The sequence below is a fragment of the Perissodus microlepis genome, chromosome 22 (assembly GCF_051167445.1).
Source record: "Perissodus microlepis isolate ML-2025 ecotype Zambia chromosome 22, ASM5116744v1, whole genome shotgun sequence".
Classification (NCBI taxonomy): domain Eukaryota; kingdom Metazoa; phylum Chordata; class Actinopteri; order Cichliformes; family Cichlidae; genus Perissodus; species Perissodus microlepis.
In genome coordinates this window covers 31,314,360-31,332,999 of record NC_140481.1, presented here as the reverse complement: position 1 = coordinate 31,332,999, position 18,640 = coordinate 31,314,360, and the positions used below count along the sequence as shown (strand labels likewise).

Below are 18,640 nucleotides of genomic sequence, written 5' to 3'. Positions count from 1 at the left end.
GAATGAGTTTTGTGGCACTTGGTTAAATGTGAGCAGAGAGTATAGTGTTACGTGCCCCAGGAATGTTGCCACAAAAACAAAGATGAAAGCCCTTGAAATACAGGTAAAGTTCAAGAGCAATGAAGACACAGTGCACTTGGTTTGCCTTCCAGATTGCATCTGACTCGGGCGGAAGTCCACCCCACCAAAGCAACTGTGGTGCACCCGCCTTGAAATCAATAGTTCCACCTGGGGTGTCGCCCAATTTTTCTGTCCTTCTGTACAGTCCATGTCACAATATAATATACTACAGAAATTAGTCATGTTTCCAAAATCATTTTGAGTCACAGAAAATAACAAAAAAAATAAAAAAATAAATTAAATTAAATGATTAACACAAAAATGGACACACATTTTGGGTGTGCCACAACAGCTGTGTATACTTTGTATACACATATACAGTGTATATGTTTGCCAGAATCTTTTTCCATGGCCCTGTGAACTCCTCCCCCTTTTTGCTTCAGCCACTACTCGAGCTGCATTCTGCTTGGCCTGTTGGTACCTATCAGCTGCCTCTGGAGTCCCATGGGCTAACTAAGCCAGACAGGACTCCTTGTTCAGCCTGGTGGCTCCCTTGACCTCTCGTACTGGCAATTACTGAATTAGTGAAAACCTCCTGAGTAGTTTTTTTCAGTGCAGGTACATTTATAAAGGTTTTACGGACTTTATTCATGGTTATATTACAAGAAAGATTAGTAATATTATTCACTTTCTAAATTCGGGAGCTATATTAAAAATTAGTTTACACATATTTGCCATAAGTAGTCAAATAATCTGATTGTTTTGTCAACCATGTAACAACATAATAAACGCCTGAACTGAGTTAGTATAAATGCCAGAGGTTTTAAAACAATTTCCCTTAATACTGTAAAAATGATTGATCTACTGATAAAGACACAAATTATCCAAGTCCCAGTTGGATTCAGAGCATTTCCATAGAGAGTCTGTACATTAGTAGCACCAGAGTCCTGGTCACCACGACTCAGTCTGGAGCAGTGAGCTCTGCTCTGGGGGACACTGTCTTCATCAAACAGACCAGTCATAAGGTCTAATTATCAGACTGTTTAGCCTAGCCTCAACAGAGGGATTGAATATCCTCCTAAACTTTCCATTTATTACACTAGCACTAAAACATCAGGGATTCCAGCTCGTTTTACATCAAACTCTGACTTCACTCTGACTGTCAGTGGAGTCCGGGCTGAAGAGGAAGCAATGGTAAATGGTACATGGACTGGTTCTTATATAACACTTTTCTACTCTGCTTGAGCAATCAAATTCAGCATTTTACTCTCACCAGTCAGAGAGTCTAAAATATTTGAAACTGTAGCCTTTTGTGTTTGTCACTGATCAATATCTGAGTAATATTATTCATAATTAGGCACTAACACACATGGTGTCTTGATGCACGCTCAATCATCCAGGTAAGTAAAACCCACAAAGTAGTGTTGGACGTGATGTTTTCAGGGGGAGAAATGTTTCGTCACTAATCCAGGTGACTTCTTCAGCCTCAGCTGACTGCAGGTTTCTCCAACCTTAGAATCAGTACATTTGTGTAATAACTGAAACCAGCCCACTGAAGGAACAATGAGGTGGGAGGTCAGTTCCTTGATCATTAATATGCAAATTCTCATGACCATTAATCAACAGACACTGATTAATGGCCATGAGTAAGACACATGGTCTGGTGCAAAGATTCAGTATAAGTTCTGACGATGTGCTGCTTATGTTTTTATGCTGTAATCTTTATAGTGTAGTACAGAGCAAGATGAAGAAATGATGATTTTTCTTCATGCAAATATTTACCATCTGTATTACCAGATTTTAAGTATGTCACAGAATAGCCTGCCCAATCCTCACAACCAAAGCTTGCTCAGCATAAGATGCACAATGTAAAACTTTAAAAAAATGCTTTTAAAAATAATCAACAAAACACAAATTGCTGATTTTATGAATAACTCAATGGATTAATTAAAAAGAGAAAGAGGAAAAAAAGATGTAATTACAGCAGACAGAAATACCAAATCACTGATTCTTGAACACAGAGTAAACCTTTTATAATGGACAAGGGCATTTCCATGATTTCCATAGAGAGGCACTTTGCATCAGCAGCACCATGCTCCAGTGCTCTGGGAGAGTTTATAGTCCTGAGAGTTGAACACTGGATGACTGACAGCTGTCCTTCATCACAACAGAAGCCACAGAAATCCTCCTCATCAAAAACATGACTTTGATCTGCGTCCTCATCTGGACTCTCCTCTGCTGCTGCTTCACAGGTAAAGTCCAGAGAATCAAACTCCTCTCCTCTATCAACATCTGTCCCTCTGAAATGAAGCCCACAAAACCATGAAGCTGCTTTATGTTTTTGTCTCTGTATCCTCAGAGTCCAGAGGACAGATCACAGTGACTCAGCCTGGAGCAGTGAGCTCTGCTGTGGGAGGATCTGTGAGCATCAAGTGTACGACCAGTCAGAATGTTTATATACATGGGGGACTGCACCGTTTAGCCTGGCACCAACAGAAAGGTATAGGGGTTCCTAACCTGCTCTTTACAAGTGCTTCTCATAAAGTATCAGGGATTCCAGCTCATTTTACAGGCAGTGGATCAAACTCTGACTTCACTCTGACCATCAGTGGAGTCCAGGCTGAAGATGCAGCAGTTTATTACTGTCAGAGTGAACACTACATTAACAGTCAGTGGGTTGTCACACAGTGAAAAACAGTCGTACAAAAACCTCCCTCAGTCAGACTGAACAGAAACTGAAGTGACTGCTGCAGCTGGAAGATACTGCAGAGACTGATACAGTTCACTGAGGACACACACACACACACACACACACACACACACACACACACACACACACACACACAGTGATAGAGTGAAAATGTTATTGTTGCTAAACAAAAAAGAAGTTGGAAATCTATCTGTATTTCAGTCAATCAAATTTTGACCTTTGACCTCTGCTTCATAGCAGCTCAAATACATGTGAACCAATTCCTGAATATTGCTCATTATGAAAACATTTCTTAAAGAAAGAGAAAAAAACACAAGTAAATCACCAAAATCAGTGAGTCACAATTGTCTGCATAACTTATATAAATACTTCCAATAGAAACTTTAAGTCCAATTTTCTCAGGTTTGTAGATTTTTTTCTTTTTTGCTGTTCAATACTAGTCTGATAACTTTGTCTTTGACATTATGTTACAAATACCTATCTATATTACACCTGGCAAAATAGCACAATTAATATACAATGTGAAAACTACCACAGTACATACCAAAGTTCACTATCAGTCCATTTACTGCACTCTTCATGTAATAATGCAAATATTTATTGTGATGCTTTCAGCAATAAGGGAGAAACAAGTTAAACGTGACAGACAGTTTATGTTATGATTACAGTTGATTTGATTTATATTAGGATTACAGTTGATGATTACAGATGATTACAGTTTATAATATTTACACATCACCTTGTTTTCATTTCAGTTTGACAGAAATATTAATATAAAATTTAAAATTTATGCAAAACTGGTTTAGTAAGTTTCCACTGGGAATATTCATATTTTAAAGTTTTTTTGTTTTTTTTAAAGTTTATTTATTAAGCGCTTTTCATAGACAGGTAGTCACAAAGCGCTGCACACAGAGATTAAAATAAACAGTACGATAAATAGCAAAATGCACGATATACACAATATAGAGTTTAAATGTAAATTAAAAATATAAAAATGTAAAATGCATTGGTCAACAGAAAGCTTGTTTAAACAGTAAAGTTTTTAACTGTTTTTTAAAGGATTCCACAGAGTCAACCAAACGTAGTTGTAGAGGTAGACTGTTCCACAGCCTTGGTGCCACAGACTGAAAGGCTCCGCCCCCTTTCGTCTTCAGACGTGTTCTGGGAGCAACCAACAAACTCTGAGTCTGTGAGCGGAGACGGCGAGCAGTAGTGTATTTTGTGAGAAGCTTGGATAAATAATCTGGGGCCATTTAGTGCTCTGTACGTTAAAACAATAATTTTAAAACGAATTCTAAAATCTATTGGGAGCCGATGTAAAGAACATAAAATAGGAGTGATGTGAGCTCGCTTGCTAGAGCGAGTTAGTAGTCTGGCTTCTGCGTTTTGTATAGCTTGGAGGCGAGAAAGAGATGATTTATCCAAGCTGGTAAACAGAGAATTACAATAATCTAAACGCGATGACACAAATGCATGGACAATTTTTTCCAGTTCAGCTGAGGAGACCATATGTCGCAGTTTAGAAATATTGCTTAAATGAAAGAAACAGGAACGAGACAGAGATTTTACGGGTGAGTCAAGGCCCAGAGAAGAGTAAAATATTACTCCAAGATTTCGAATATTTGGCTTAGCAGAAGAACAGAAAGGGGCAAGAACCCGACTGATTTTAGAATATAGATCAGGAGGAGCTATGATCATGGTCTCTGTCTTGTTCATGTTTAAAACAAGGTAATTGTTAGAAAGCCAATCAGAGATTTGAGTTAAAGCCTGGACTAGGGTGGACAGCCTATCCAGCTGATGGGGCTTAAAGGACATATACAGCTGAATGTCATCGGCATAGAAATGATAAGACAGGTCACTAAAAGACTGAATAATGCCAGCAAAAGGAAGCATATAAAAAGAAAATAATAATGGACCCAAAACTGAACCCTGTGGAACCCCGCAGGTTAGGGCAGCAGTGTTAGAGGAGAACCTGTCAGTCCTAACAGAAAAAGTCCTGTCTGATAAGTAGGAAGAAAACCAGTCTAAGGCGGTGCCAGATACACCAGCCAGAACCTTCAGCCTGTTGAGTAGGATTTTGTGGTCGATGGTATGGAAGGCTGCGCTAAGATCTAGCAAAATGATCACGGAACAATTTCCTGCATCAGATGCCATTAGTAGATCATTATAGACCCTTAAGAGAGCGGTCTCCGTAGAGTGCTGCTTTTGAAAGCCAGACTGAAAAGGGTCAAAAATCTGCAATCAGCATAGTAAGGACCTGAACTGATTTTCTACAATCTTTTCTAGTAATTTACTTATAAATGGCAATCTTGAAATAGGACGATAACTACTAGGGGAGGTAGGATCTAGATTCTGTGTTTTTTAACAGAGGGGTTACCTCAGCATGTTTAAAATAGGACGGGACACAGCCTTGCCTCAGTGAATTGTTGATGATGGATAGTAATGTGGGACCAATGCTGGTGAGAGTCCCAGACAGGACAGAGGGAGGTAATATATCTAAGGAGCATGATGAGGATTTCATTTTACCTATTACTGCAATTAAGCCATTGAGTGTGATTGGAGGAAAAGAAGTAAATGACCCGGGACAACAAGGGGCATCTTCATAAGGGGAGGCACTTGAGGAGATTTTGGATCTCAAGTCCATCACCTTATTTACAAAGTAATTGAGGAAAGTGCTACAGTATTACTATATGAATACAACATCTTTGTGATGTTAACATTCACCCTTATACATATTTAATTTTTACAATCAGTGTAAATGTAATTTCAAATTCCAGTCTGTTTCCTCCACCAATTATGTTGGTTACAGTGCTCCAGTACAAACAGTAACAAAATCAGAAAACACAAAAAGTAAGAAATAGCACAATACATATAATCTATACATATATATAAGTCACCTACTATATATGTAAGTCATGATCACTATTTACTCACTATTGTTTTGAACAAATAGTTCCATTATTTAACTGTAACACTGCAGCATATATTAAGAGGTACTTATTAAAGCACAAAGTAACTAAACATTATGCCGGTAACACGATTTCGATTGCTTGCAAGGTTCTGCACAGACAGCATGCTAATGCTAAGCTAATCAAGAATCCAGGGGGATGTTAAGCTAAGTGAATGCTGGCTCCAGCCCAGCAGCCAGACCCTGAACTTCAACAGGTAACAAATGCATGAGCAGTCAGGCTGCAGCCTCTGTTTCTACCTGTTTGTGGTTTAACAGCAGAATCACTGTGATGATCACTTTGAATTCTCTTTGTGCTGGTTTTAATCTTTACTTTGTGTTTTTGGCTTTGCATTCATATACCTAAATGCCAAGAGAAAGAAGACACAGTTGCTTGCAAAAGTATTCGGCCCCTTGAACTTTTCCACATTTTGTCACATTACAGCCACAAACATGAATCAATTTCATTGGAATTCCAGGTGAAAGACCAACACAAAGTGGTGCACACGTGAGAAGTGGAACGAAAATCATACATGAATCCAAACATTTTTTACAAATAAATAACTGCAAAGTGGGGTGTGTGTAATTATTCAGCGAGTCAATACTTTGTAGAAGCACCTTTTGCTGCAATTCCAGCTGCCAGTCTTTTAGGGTCTGTCTCTACCAGCTTTGCACATCTACAGACTGAAATCTTTGCCCATTCTTCTTTGCAAAACAGCTCCAGCTCAGTCAGATTAGATGGACAGCGTTTGTGAACAGCAGTTTGTGTGCACCACTTTGTTTTGGTCTTTCACGTGGAATTCCAATAAAATTGATTCATGTTTGTGGCTGTAATGTGACAAAATGTGGGAAAGTTCAAGGGGGCCGAATTCTTTTGCAAGCCACTGTATGTGTGTCCTCATTAGGATAGGGATTTATATTGGCGTGAGGGACTGTAGCCTATAAGTTCTTATTGTTAAATGATAGTTATGAGATGGTGTGTTTCAGGTGATTTTACAGAAAAACACCAAAATAATGTACTGCATTACTTTAAAAAAGTACTCTGCATAATAGAATACTTTAAGATACCTACCTCAACACTGATCATTTGACTCATTCTTATATTGCGCTTTTCTACTCCACCTGAGAACTCAAATTGCTTCATATAACAAGCTACAACATGCTGAAACATTCATTAAACAGCATGCAATGACTTTGCATGAATAACGGCGGTGTCGCTCAATATTCTCAGTAATAAAATCATAATCTCTAAGTTCTTATCAATTCCCCTTCGCACTTATTCTTTAACATAAACTTCGCTTAACTTCATGTATTCAAAGTGACTTAATTCTACTGACTCATATTGACTTTCTACAGATAGCACACTGGTTTCCAATAAGAATCCTGGAAATCATTATTTAGAGTTTAATATTGACATCACCACAAAAGTAAGACAAACACTCGATTCTTATTTAATGTAGATTTTTTTTATTCTTTAAAACTTTAAACAAACTTTAAACTTTAAACAAAGCAATGAAAAATGAGAGAAGAAATTAGAAAAAAAAAAAGCTCCAGAATGCAGTGTGAAAGTAAGACCAGCATAAAAGTCACATATAGTTCAGGACTGGGGACACTGGTCTCTCATCAGTGGCTCTGAGACCAGAGTGTGGGAGCCCTGGGTGGCCTCACAGGTCACAGAGCCCACCTTCATCCAGTGGTCTGCAGGGAGCCTCAGGGTGCTGCTCCAGCTGTAGAGGCCGTCGTTCTCCTGCACCACGGGGCTCCTGCTCTCCTCCCAGCTGATGCTGCCACTGCCATCCACCTTCCAGGACAGACTCCAGTCTGAGGGGAAGCCCTTGTTGGCCAGACACATGAGCGTGGCCTTCCCCTGTTTCAGCTCCTCACTGGAGGGACCCAGCACCTTCAGGGCGGGGCGGGTATCACCTAGGAAACACCAATCAGCTTAGAGCACAGGGAGCACAATTTGAATTTCTCTGTTAAGAAGTTTCTGTCAGGTGTTTTTTCTGCTCCACCAGTCATTAACTCACACATTGTTTCACTTCCCTTTAAGAAACCTCTCATGCATATCAGCACAGAGAGAATCATCACACAGTTTGAGCTGAAATATGTTCAAACTACACTGGAAATAAAAGAAGCAGATGTGGAAACATTTACAAAAACAATTTTAGCTTCAAAATCATCAGTTATCTATAACACATCACTTGTTGGAGATAAGAAACTTAATAGCACTACTTGAATGATGTGGATTTTTTTTTTTTACTGCTTACATGATTTTAATGACATTTGAAATGATATCTGCTACAACAGAAACACCAGACGTGCTGCACACTGTCAAATGCCCATCTTTAACTTCTGGAAATAAAATAAGCAGATATGGCAACAATTATACAAGATGTTAAGCTTCAAAAACCTCCGTTCTGTATAATACACAAGTTTTCTACTTACCTCATGTGAATTTCAGTCATTTATTGTAGTGCTTTTATGATTTCTAAGTGAATTCTACATTTTTACTGATTAAGTAAAACACCAGAAATCTTTATCTTCACTCTGTTTAACTTGAGGACAGTTACCTTTAATTCATCTTAGAAACAGTGACTGTGATTTAAAACGAGAAAATAATCACAGGCTGATGACAGTTTATATTATTTACACAATGCATTGTCTTTATGTCAGAAATGTCGACATAAAATCGAATTAAAGCTGATGGAGTCAGCCTCCAGTGTATAATGGTTATAATATTACCTCTACATGAATACTTCATTGTTATAAAGCTAACATTTAAACCTCGATATAGTTTCTTTAAAAACATTATAATCTTACTTCCAACATCCAGTCTGGTTCCTCCACCAAAAGTCCACCACAGTGATACAAACTCACTGAGCCGCCGTACAAAAACCTCTGACTGTAGAGAGACACGGCTCTCTGACTCTGAAACAAACAAACTCAACAAAATCATTCACTGTTTGCACAGCAGCAATGACTCAGCTGATATGACTTCTTCAAATACCATCATAATAACATCGTACAACACTAGTTTAAATATAGTTTGATCCATAAGTTTTTGGACAATGACACATTTTCACAATTTTACTGTGTACACCAACACAGTGGAATCTGACTCAAAGAACTAGGATGTGACTGAAGTGCAGACCTTCAAGGCCCTCAAAATGCTCTGCTCTGGTTTAGATTTTGCCTTTCATTGTTAATAAACTTGCTCACAGCTACGCTGTCGTCCGTGCTTGCGTTTGGGTCCAAATCCTCCTCCAGACGATCTGCCTCCCAGATTGTGACATGCTACCTCTATCAGCAGTAACATTATCAATAAATACTAGTGGCCCAGCTACACTTACAGCCAAAACCATCAGTGCCATAACTTTGTCTCCACCATCTTTGACAGATGTTGTGATTTGCGTCAGATCAGTTTTTCTCCTTTGTAATTTTCTCTTCCAGTCATGCTGAAAAAACTTCATCTTTTAACTGTTTTTGACCTTTTAAATGTTTTACTGGCAAAGTCTAATCCAGTCTTCCAGTTCTTGAGTGTAACTTGACAGTAATAAAGTTTTTTTTCTCTATGTTTGATTTAGTTTTTCAGCTGATTGATGATTTTATTCTATTTTATTTCCTTACTTTGAGTACATTTCAGAGACTGTACTTTTTTACTTCTGCTTGAGTAAAGAAGTTGAATGAGTACGTCAGCTTCTATTGAAGTATTTTTTAACAGTAGTATCTGTACTTTTGCCACCTCTGGTTACATCTGAGCTTCAAACTCAGGGAGGCCTTGGATGTCGTTTCTGTTCTCCAGGGAGTGCTTTCTCCTGCCAGTGAAAAACAAATAAGAACTAAAAAAAAAATCATCTTTATCCTTAATGTCGCTTCAATGGCTTTAAATTTTACAAATAAATTTGAAGTCCCAGTGGTAGACTGTGTGTTGCAATACAGTATGATTAGCTCCAGGTGACGTGATGACAGCTCCGCCCCGGGAGAGGAACAGGAGAACATGGACTCAGTGGAATTTTCCAGTAGCCAACCCGGACTGTGACAGTATCCAATGTACACCATAAGCTGTTTAAATATTATAGAAACAGAAAGAAAAAAAGACTGAGATACAATTTCCAGCAAAGTTGATCTCATCCTCTGTGATATAAAAGCAGAAAGACCAACAGAGAACAAAAAGGAATCTATGCACATCCTCCTCATCCTGTGGGGAAGGTTTAGGTTTAGAGCCAGAAACATGAGACAAAGAAAAACGAATACAGGATTCCCACACTGCAGAACTCCAAATTCATTATTTATCACACCTATTGATGTTTCAAGCACACCTGCTCTTTATCACACAATGAAACACCAAGCAGGGCCTTCTTAAATGACCTGTGAATGGTCACATGACCAGTAACATTTTTCAGTAACATGACCAGAAAAACGGTGCATGTTTCCTGGAAACAAATGACTGTAGATAAAGAAGAAATAAATAAACAAATAAATAAAAAAATAGAAAAAATGCACACAAGCCACAAGAAAAATAGAAATGAAAAACAAACCACACAGAAAAATAAAAACAAGACAGTTCACCAACCCACTCACCTAGTCAACCACAACACATCCTATATACTGTCTGTAGTGTACAAAGTATTAAAACGTACATATACAATGTACAGTATCAAAAAACCTTTAATAGATCTTACACTGCCATCAGGTATTTCCACCATAAAGTGTAAAACAATCCCCCCTAATCATAAATACAATATACCCTCAAGTTAAAACGCAGGAGTCTATATTAAAGGTAAGGAAAAACTCAAAATTATACACGGAGTTATGAAAAGGATGAGTGCCCATTTCTAGTTGTAAAGAGGTAAAGATTAAGATAAAATTTCCAGCAAAGCTGATCTCATCCTGCCTGATATGAGAAAGAGAAACCATAAATATTAAACGTTTACAATACGAGATATTCATTTGTATTTAAATTAGTAAAAAAAAATGCAATAGATTTTACAATATTGTTTTTAGTTTTTGAAAACTACAAAAATTAAATAAATAATGCTGCTTATAGTCATTGTACACAGCATAAATTCCAAACATACCATTTGATCCATTGATAAACAGCTAAAGTCTGATCATTTCCATAGAGAGGCACTTTGCATCAGCAGCACCATGCTCCAGTGCTCTGGGAGAGTTTATAGTCCTGAGAGTTGAACACTGGATGACTGACAGCTGTCCTTCATCACAACAGAAGCCACAGAAATCCTCCTCATCAAAAACATGACTTTGATCTGCGTCCTCATCTGGACTCTCCTCTGCTGCTGCTTCACAGGTAAAGTCCAGAGAATCAAACTCCTCTCCTCTATCAACATCTGTCCCTCTGAAATGAAGCCCACAAAACCATGAAGCTGCTTTATGTTTTTGTCTCTGTATCCTCAGAGTCCAGAGGACAGATCACAGTGACTCAGCCTGGAGCAGTGAGCTCTGCTGTGGGAGGAACTGTGAGCATCAAGTGTACGACCAGTCAGAATGTTCATGTTTATAACAACTACCATCTTTTAGCCTGGTACCAACAGAAAGATGGAGGAGTTCCTAAACTGCTCATCTATGTTGCTAGCAGTCGACAATCAGGGATTCCAGCTCGTTTTACAGGCAGTGGATCAAACTCTGACTTCACTCTGACCATCAGTGGAGTCCAGGCTGAAGATGCAGCAGTTTATTACTGTCAGAGTTATCACTATATCAACAGTCAAGGTTTGTTCACACAGTGAAAAACAGTCGTACAAAAACCTCCCTCAGTCAGACTGAACAGAAACTGAAGTGACTGCTGCAGCTGGAAGATACTGCAGAGACTGATACAGTTCACTGAGGACACACACACACACACACACACACACACACGAAAATAAATTTTCTCTCAAAGACATTTAGCACAAATTTGTGCTTAATTAACTAAAGAACAAAAGTGGTCCAGTAACAGAAACCAAGATCAGTCTCAGTAATGACCTTTTCCCTTCAAAGTGGAAAAAAGACACTAAATCTATATCAAGCCATAAGAATCTGAAGACAAGAATCTGGAAATGTTTTCTGTTTTGCTTCTTTTTCTTTTTTCTTTCTTTCGTTCTTTTTTCTTCTTTCATTCCTTTTGTGTGGATATTTTAGTTAAATGGTAAATGGCCTGTATTTGTATAGCGCTTTATAGTCCCTAAGGACCCCAAAGCGCTTTACACAACCAGTCATCCACCCATTCACACACAGGTGATGGCAGCTACATTGTAGCCACAGCCACCCTGGGGCGCACTGACAGAGGGGAGGCTGCCGGACACTGGCGCCACCGGGCCCTCTGACCAATGACCAATTGTTTAAATACAGAAAAAAGGAAAAATACAAGTTGTTGAAGTTGATGGTATTGTACAGTGATTCCCAAATGTCAATTAAAAACAAAAAAATAAATAAATAAAAAGAAATGTTCCTGATCAGCGAGGATCAAAATAAAACACCTGTGAATTTAAGATTTTACTGTAAACATATCATCAAACATGAACATGAGAAGGTGTTTTCATTTTTTGACTATTTGTTCATGTCATCATTCATTTAATCTTCTCCTTGTTCGTCAATGAAATTAAAACTTTGTTCTTCAGATTCTTTCTAATCACTCCTTGCATTCGTTGACTCTCCTGTCTGTGAGTTCTCCTCAGAACAAACAGCTCATTAGAGACACTAAAGACTCTTTCTTCTTTAGACTTGCTTTGTAGTCTGGTGAGACTGTTTCCGTGGTAACCAGGTCCCAGCATTGATTCATGAACCAGTCTGTCTGGTGCAGGTGAGCAACACCACCAACAACCTACCAAACTTTAAACAAAAAATAACCTGAACAATTTTAAAACTTTTTTCAGCTTTTGCCAAAATGCAGATCTCCTTAATGGTTCTTTCAGCCTGTGTTTTATTTTACCAGTGTAAAATAAAGACATCATGTTGGAGCGCAGAGTTGGTCTAAATTCTTCTAAATGAAAAATATATTCACCAAGTTCATGAAGGTTTGTAGATTTGAATAAAATAAAATGTCTGATTTCAACTAAAATTCACTTTGCAAAACATCTTTATTACCTAAAACATGAATGTTGTCATTATGAGAAAGAAAATAACAGTTTTAGTCTTTATTTGTTCTTAAAAAAAAAAAAAAAAAAGACAGATGGAGAGACAGTTACAGAGTTGAGAATGAAATCATTGAACCAGTATCAGGTTGAGTCAGGTCAGGACTGGGAACACTGTCTGCTTGATGTTTATTCAGCGGTGTAAAAACTATAACTTTAATCTCAGCCAAACCGATTTACCTAGGAACAAATAAATGCTGCAAAAAGCCAAACAATAACAGTTATCTAAGTGACTTATATATCATGTTTAACCTGAGTAGTGAAGGACGGCGGTGGGTTTCAAAACGATTTGCCGGGAGTCCGGTGTTCTCACGGCTCTAGTGAGCCTTGAACCCCGGCTAGCTATCGAGCTGGTGGGTAACAGATGTCTCCGAAAACGTCGGAGTGCTTTTGAAAATATGTGGTGTTCTGATAAACTGAGCAGATATTTAAAGTTTACACAGCTACATTCTTGCCTGAAAATATGTTTATTTGTGACCCAGAAAGAATAATAAGAGTAATATTAAAACTAACTAGCTGCCGCCATTGTTGGAAACTGAGCAGGGCCGCGCTGTGAATTCTGGGATAGGTTGGGCCACGAAGTATACACCCGACCCATCATTCAAGTCTGGGGAAATGAAAGCCACATTTTTCGGAGTCTTCGAATTTGGACAGTCTTCGTCGTGTCGCTGTAACGCAATCGGCCTACAAATGCGGGCAAAGGAGGATGCGGTTCCTGAATTTGGACACAGTTATGATACTGGACACTGCTGCTTCTTCTTCGGGTTTAACGGCAGCTGGCATCCTTGTACATGCAGTGCTGCCATCTTCTGTTTCAGTCTGTTATTACACTATTAAATCCTACTACTTATTCCTGCGTCTTTTGGGATCTTACAAGGCTTCCAACGACGTGTTGACTATTAAATTAGTCGTCGACGATTTTGATAGTCGGCGTAATTGTGACTAGTTGACTAATCGTGGCAGCCCTAATTGGTATGGCGAGAAACCTTCAGTAATAGTAATAAATCACACAGCAATAGTATTCAGAATATGTTACTGCAATAGTAACGGAACACGTTACAAAACACATTTTGGGGCATGTAATCTGTAATGGAATACATTTTAAAAGTAACCTTCCCAACACTGCGCACACACACACACACACACACACAGGGACAAGCAGAGAGGCGCAAGAGAAAGGCAGCTTTTATGGAAATGCTTTGTTTTTGGGGAGATAAGGAGCTGAAGTAGAGACAGGCCCTGTTGAATCCTGCTCCACTGCACACATGCATGCAAGCCTACTAACACACAAATGCAATGAAGATCAGCTTACACTCATGAACATGCCCATAGCTCACATCAATGTTAAAATAGTGTAAATTTAGCAGACGCTTGTTATCAAATGCTGAGTTTATCCACTGCTGACAATTACCTCTCCAGGTTGCAGGACAATAGGTTAACTTTTGTGAAAGAAAAAAAGAGAGATTCTGGTTTTGTTTTATTTTGAAGAAAAAAGGGAGAAAAGCCAAATGAAATGATTGGGTCTGGATCAAAATGAGTGCAACAGTACAGACCTGGAGAAGAAACTCACATTCCAGTGATGAAACATTGCCATGAAGCGTTAATGCTGAACATTAGTGTTGTGTGAACTGTGCACCTGGTAATAAAAAAGGGGAAAAATTCTCTGTGTATTTAGCAGGTGGAACTAGGTCAGAGGACCCCAGACTTTCCAGAATTGTGTAATATTCTGGAGCACTTGTGGGCAACCAGTAAATATGATGTGGGGAAAATGAACAGAGGTAGTGACTCTTAAATCTGACTTCAGACCATCAGTACGTCATTAAAGCCAGAAGAATGTCACGGCACCTGAAGCTCTAATCCCTACAACATATTGTTCTACCAGGAAGCAAAACCTTCTCTGTGATTTATCTTGCAAATTTTTTGTTTTTTAGTGCTAGGCTGATCATGCCAGTTAGTTTTGGGTTTGTTTGTTTTTCCTTTCTAAGAGAAAGACAGTTTTAATGTTTGGAGTTCTTGAAATTGGCCTGATATTTTTTGTAACAGTGCACTTAGAAAAAAACTGCCAGGTATCATCCCTCTGGGAGTGATATTTTGTGTGTTGATGATTTAATAATCAGCTCTTTTAAGCAGGCCTGCAAGACTGAAAGTTAGAAGTACTATAAATATGTCTGTTGCGGCTCCTCCAACCAACGGCCGCGGCAGGCTAAACATGAGGACACAGATGACGCGCAGCAATGAACACATAACATACACTTCTGTACCATTTGCTCCTTTTATTCCACATGCAACTGTCCAATATACAAATCAGTGCGTGGGATTAACTATTAAACAAATGCACAGACTGCACAAACAAATAACTGCAACTCACCAATAACTGCACTAACTACTATGCCAAATTACAACTTGGTCTATGGCATCAATTAGTGCACAAATATACAAAAACCATCAAGTTACAGTCAAAATACATCAAAATCATTCAAGCTGCGGTCAACAGAAAGTTTTGCCTCATGCTCACCCTACCTTTCTGCTCATCAACATCAGGTGCAGTGAACAGGTGAGTGCAACCACATTTATCATCTACCACACCCATGAGACACGCCCCACACCCGTGCACCAATACCGTGAGTCCATTTAAACCAACCCACTTAGTCAAAAAAGGAACAACTCATATGGCTCCTACAATGTCATTGAGAGCAAATACAAGGTGAGCTTCTCCAGAGTGCAATGGGCTTGAGGGGAAATTCACCTACCTGAGACACTGACCATATTAGACTGTAAGTCCTGTGTCTAAAAGGATTCAATCCATTTCAAAATCAGAATTGCTTTTTATTTGTTTTGAAATGACATCAGAATCAGAATCAGAATACTTTATTAATCCCGAAGGAAATTAGGGTTACAGCAGGCAGCACACTAATGGCGCATGCGCACTTACAAAGGAACCTTCTGACCAAACTTACACAAACAACACATTGGGAAGACATGTCAGAGAGGTAGGGTGATAGGAAAAAAAACAACGAAAATACATAACATGAGGTGAGAGGAGGAGAAAAAAAAACTCCACTCAGACTGAGCTCCTAATGGGAGAACAGTTTGATAACAGAAAAAAACACCTCAGCACAAAAAGTACATGACCATCAATACACCATAGAAACGCAAGACAAGCAACAGGGGCGGGTAAAGGGTGAGAGAGAGCCGGTGTAGACAGCGCATCTGGTCCTGCAGCATGTCTGCGCTGGTCCAGTCGACCACCATCTTCCCCGAGAGGGGACAAGCATCGAAGGCATTTGGAAAGGGAGGGGGGGTGAGTGTGTATCAGTGTATGTGTGTATGTGTGTGTGTCCAGAGTTCAGCTGAGACAGTGTCCTTCGCCCTGCTAGGCTAAGTAAACAGTCTTCCAGCCAACCCAGGTGGCCTTGCGTAGGATAGGGAAGAACAGTCTAAGCACAGTCTGTTATCAGGGTGTTTTTGATCACAGCTGGCGCCGAAGTGGTATCCGCATGAAGTGATGGTGGTTTTTACTTTAGTACGAACAACTCATGTGAATTTCAAAGCTGTTCTAACAGTCCGACACTGGTCTCTCAATCTCCCGTTGGAGAGCCGTGAGCTTCTCCATGATGTTATCAAACTTACGCTCCGTGATGTTGTCCTTCTTGTGCTCAAAGAGCAGATTCTGAACTCAGTATGAACTCACGACCACAGTGAGCTTCTCCAAGATGTAATCAATTTTCGCTCAGAGGTCTTATTCTGAGTGTTCACGGCAGCCGCAAGCTTCTCCAAGATCTTATCCGTGCTGCACTCAATGAGCCCATATTGAGAACTCACGCCTCGTCCCATCGTTTCAATCCCAGCGGGCAGCCTTGTGGGGGTTTTGAACAGCCGATTCCGCTTTCTTTAATCTCCGATACGCCAGGGCCAAGCCAGCTCCGATCAGCAAGAACCCTGTTATCACGGTTCCGAATAGTTAGATATCTTCAACACTCAGGCTCACCCGAGCCCAGACTTCTCGTTGAGAAAAGGGTGTCAATTGCATTCAAGGACCAGTTGATCAAATCCATAATTCCTCTTTTAGGTTTTAGAGAACAGACTGTGGGAGAGTGTTCCAGGGAAAAGTAATACAAAAATACACGAGACTAGACAAGGACACAAGAGGCTCAAGATGATCAAGGAGAAAGCCAGGACGTGTCTGATCTGTGGGAGGCACAATCCAAAACCAGTAATTAAGCCAGAGGCAGGAAAATTTCCCATCCCAGAGAGACCAGGAGAAGAGATTGTGATCGACTTCACTGACATGATTGATCCAGGGCCAGGAGGAGTTCGATATCTACTGGTAAGTGTAGATGCTCTGACGGGATGGCCCGAAGCGTGGCCAACAAAGAGGGAGGATGCAAAAAGTGTGATTAAGTGTTTAATCAATCATTACATCCCCCGGCATGGTTTTCCTAAGAGAATTAGGTCAGACAATGGGACTCATTTCAAAAACAAAGATTTGGCAGAGGTAGAACAGAAGCTGGGGTTGCAACACAGATTTGGCACTGTATATCATCCCCAGTCGCAGGGGAAAGTAGAAAGAATGAATCTAAACCTGAAAAATAAAATCGCTAAAATTTCTGCTCAGACGGGGCTAAATTGGGTGGCAGCCCTGCCAATTGCATTGATGATAATAAGATGTTGTGTTAATCAATCCACAGGTTTCACACCATATGAGCTGTTGACAGGACGACAGTTTCCAGGTCCTTGGACAACAGTCCCGGCGGAAGAAAGTATAAAAAGTAACAGAAACCATACTGAATGTTGGAAAGAATTAAAAGCTCTTGTGTCTAGTTTCACACAACAGGTTGGAGAGGGGGTGAATGCGGAGGACAGGTCCGTACCCGACGCCAAGGCGGTGTGGCTGAAGGTCATTAAGCGAAAGTGGAGAGATCCAAGGTGGACGGGGCCATTTGAGGTGACGGCTCGCACTACCAGTGCGGTTCGGCTGAAGGGAAAGGGTGAGACCTGGTTCCATTGGTCTCAATGTGCCGTGGCCGATGAGAGCTTACTCGAGATAAGCTCCACCCCAAGTAACACAGGGGGGAACATAGAGGCAGAATAATCCTCTCCCCCTGTGCCGCGGTTCTCCCCAGCAGTCTACCTGGGGAGACGAAGAAAGAAGAGGAGCGTCACATGCCAAGCATTAATTCGTTCCAGGCTCCTAATAGGCTAGGGCTCTAGTCTAAAGTATTTGATAGTTTAAAGGAATCGTAATAGTTTTGTACGATAATCGCATACTTTTATACTCATAACGTTATACTCTTATCACGAAGTTTAAAGTAAAAGTAAAAAGAGCCTGGGAACAGTGATCATGAAATTGTGGGAAAATTGGAAAATAACGGGGATGTTGGGGTTAATAAGTGTTATAATGTGTTTGTTTGTTTATTGGCAGACAGGTGAATTGCCCAGACGCAGAGGTCTATCCGCTCCAGAGTCCAAACCGATCGAGTCGTCGAGGAAATTCAAGCGCGAGGTTGGCTCAGGTGGGAACAATTAGGTCCGACGTCTTTAATGGGAGTCCAAAATCGAATGGCTCTGGACATGTTGTTGGCTGAGAAAGGTGGGGTATGTGCAATGTTTGGTGACATGTGCTGCACCTTTATTCCCAACAATACTGCTCCGGACGGAACGGTCACTCGGGCGCTTGAGAATCTGAAAACGTTATCTAGAACCATGCATGAGCAATCAGGCGTGAACACGGGGCTGGGAGACTGGATCACGTCTGTCTTTGGGCAATGGAAGGGTGTGTTTATGTCTGCCATG

The 18,640-nt window shown here is 40.0% G+C and overlaps 1 pseudogene and 1 gene segment (V, D, J or C); one reads left to right on the top strand and one right to left on the bottom strand.

The window, feature by feature from the left end:
* Positions 1-7,187: 7,187 nt before the first annotated feature.
* LOC146363545 (Ig kappa-b4 chain C region-like) lies at positions 7,188-10,105 on the bottom strand. The segment is given in 2 exon segments: positions 7,188-7,640; positions 8,538-10,105. Coding segments are annotated over 2 exon segments (462 nt in total).
* A 623-nt stretch (positions 10,106-10,728) lies between these two features.
* LOC146363544 (Ig kappa chain V region K-25 pseudogene) lies at positions 10,729-11,464 on the top strand (annotated as a pseudogene).
* Positions 11,465-18,640: the final 7,176 nt, after the last annotated feature.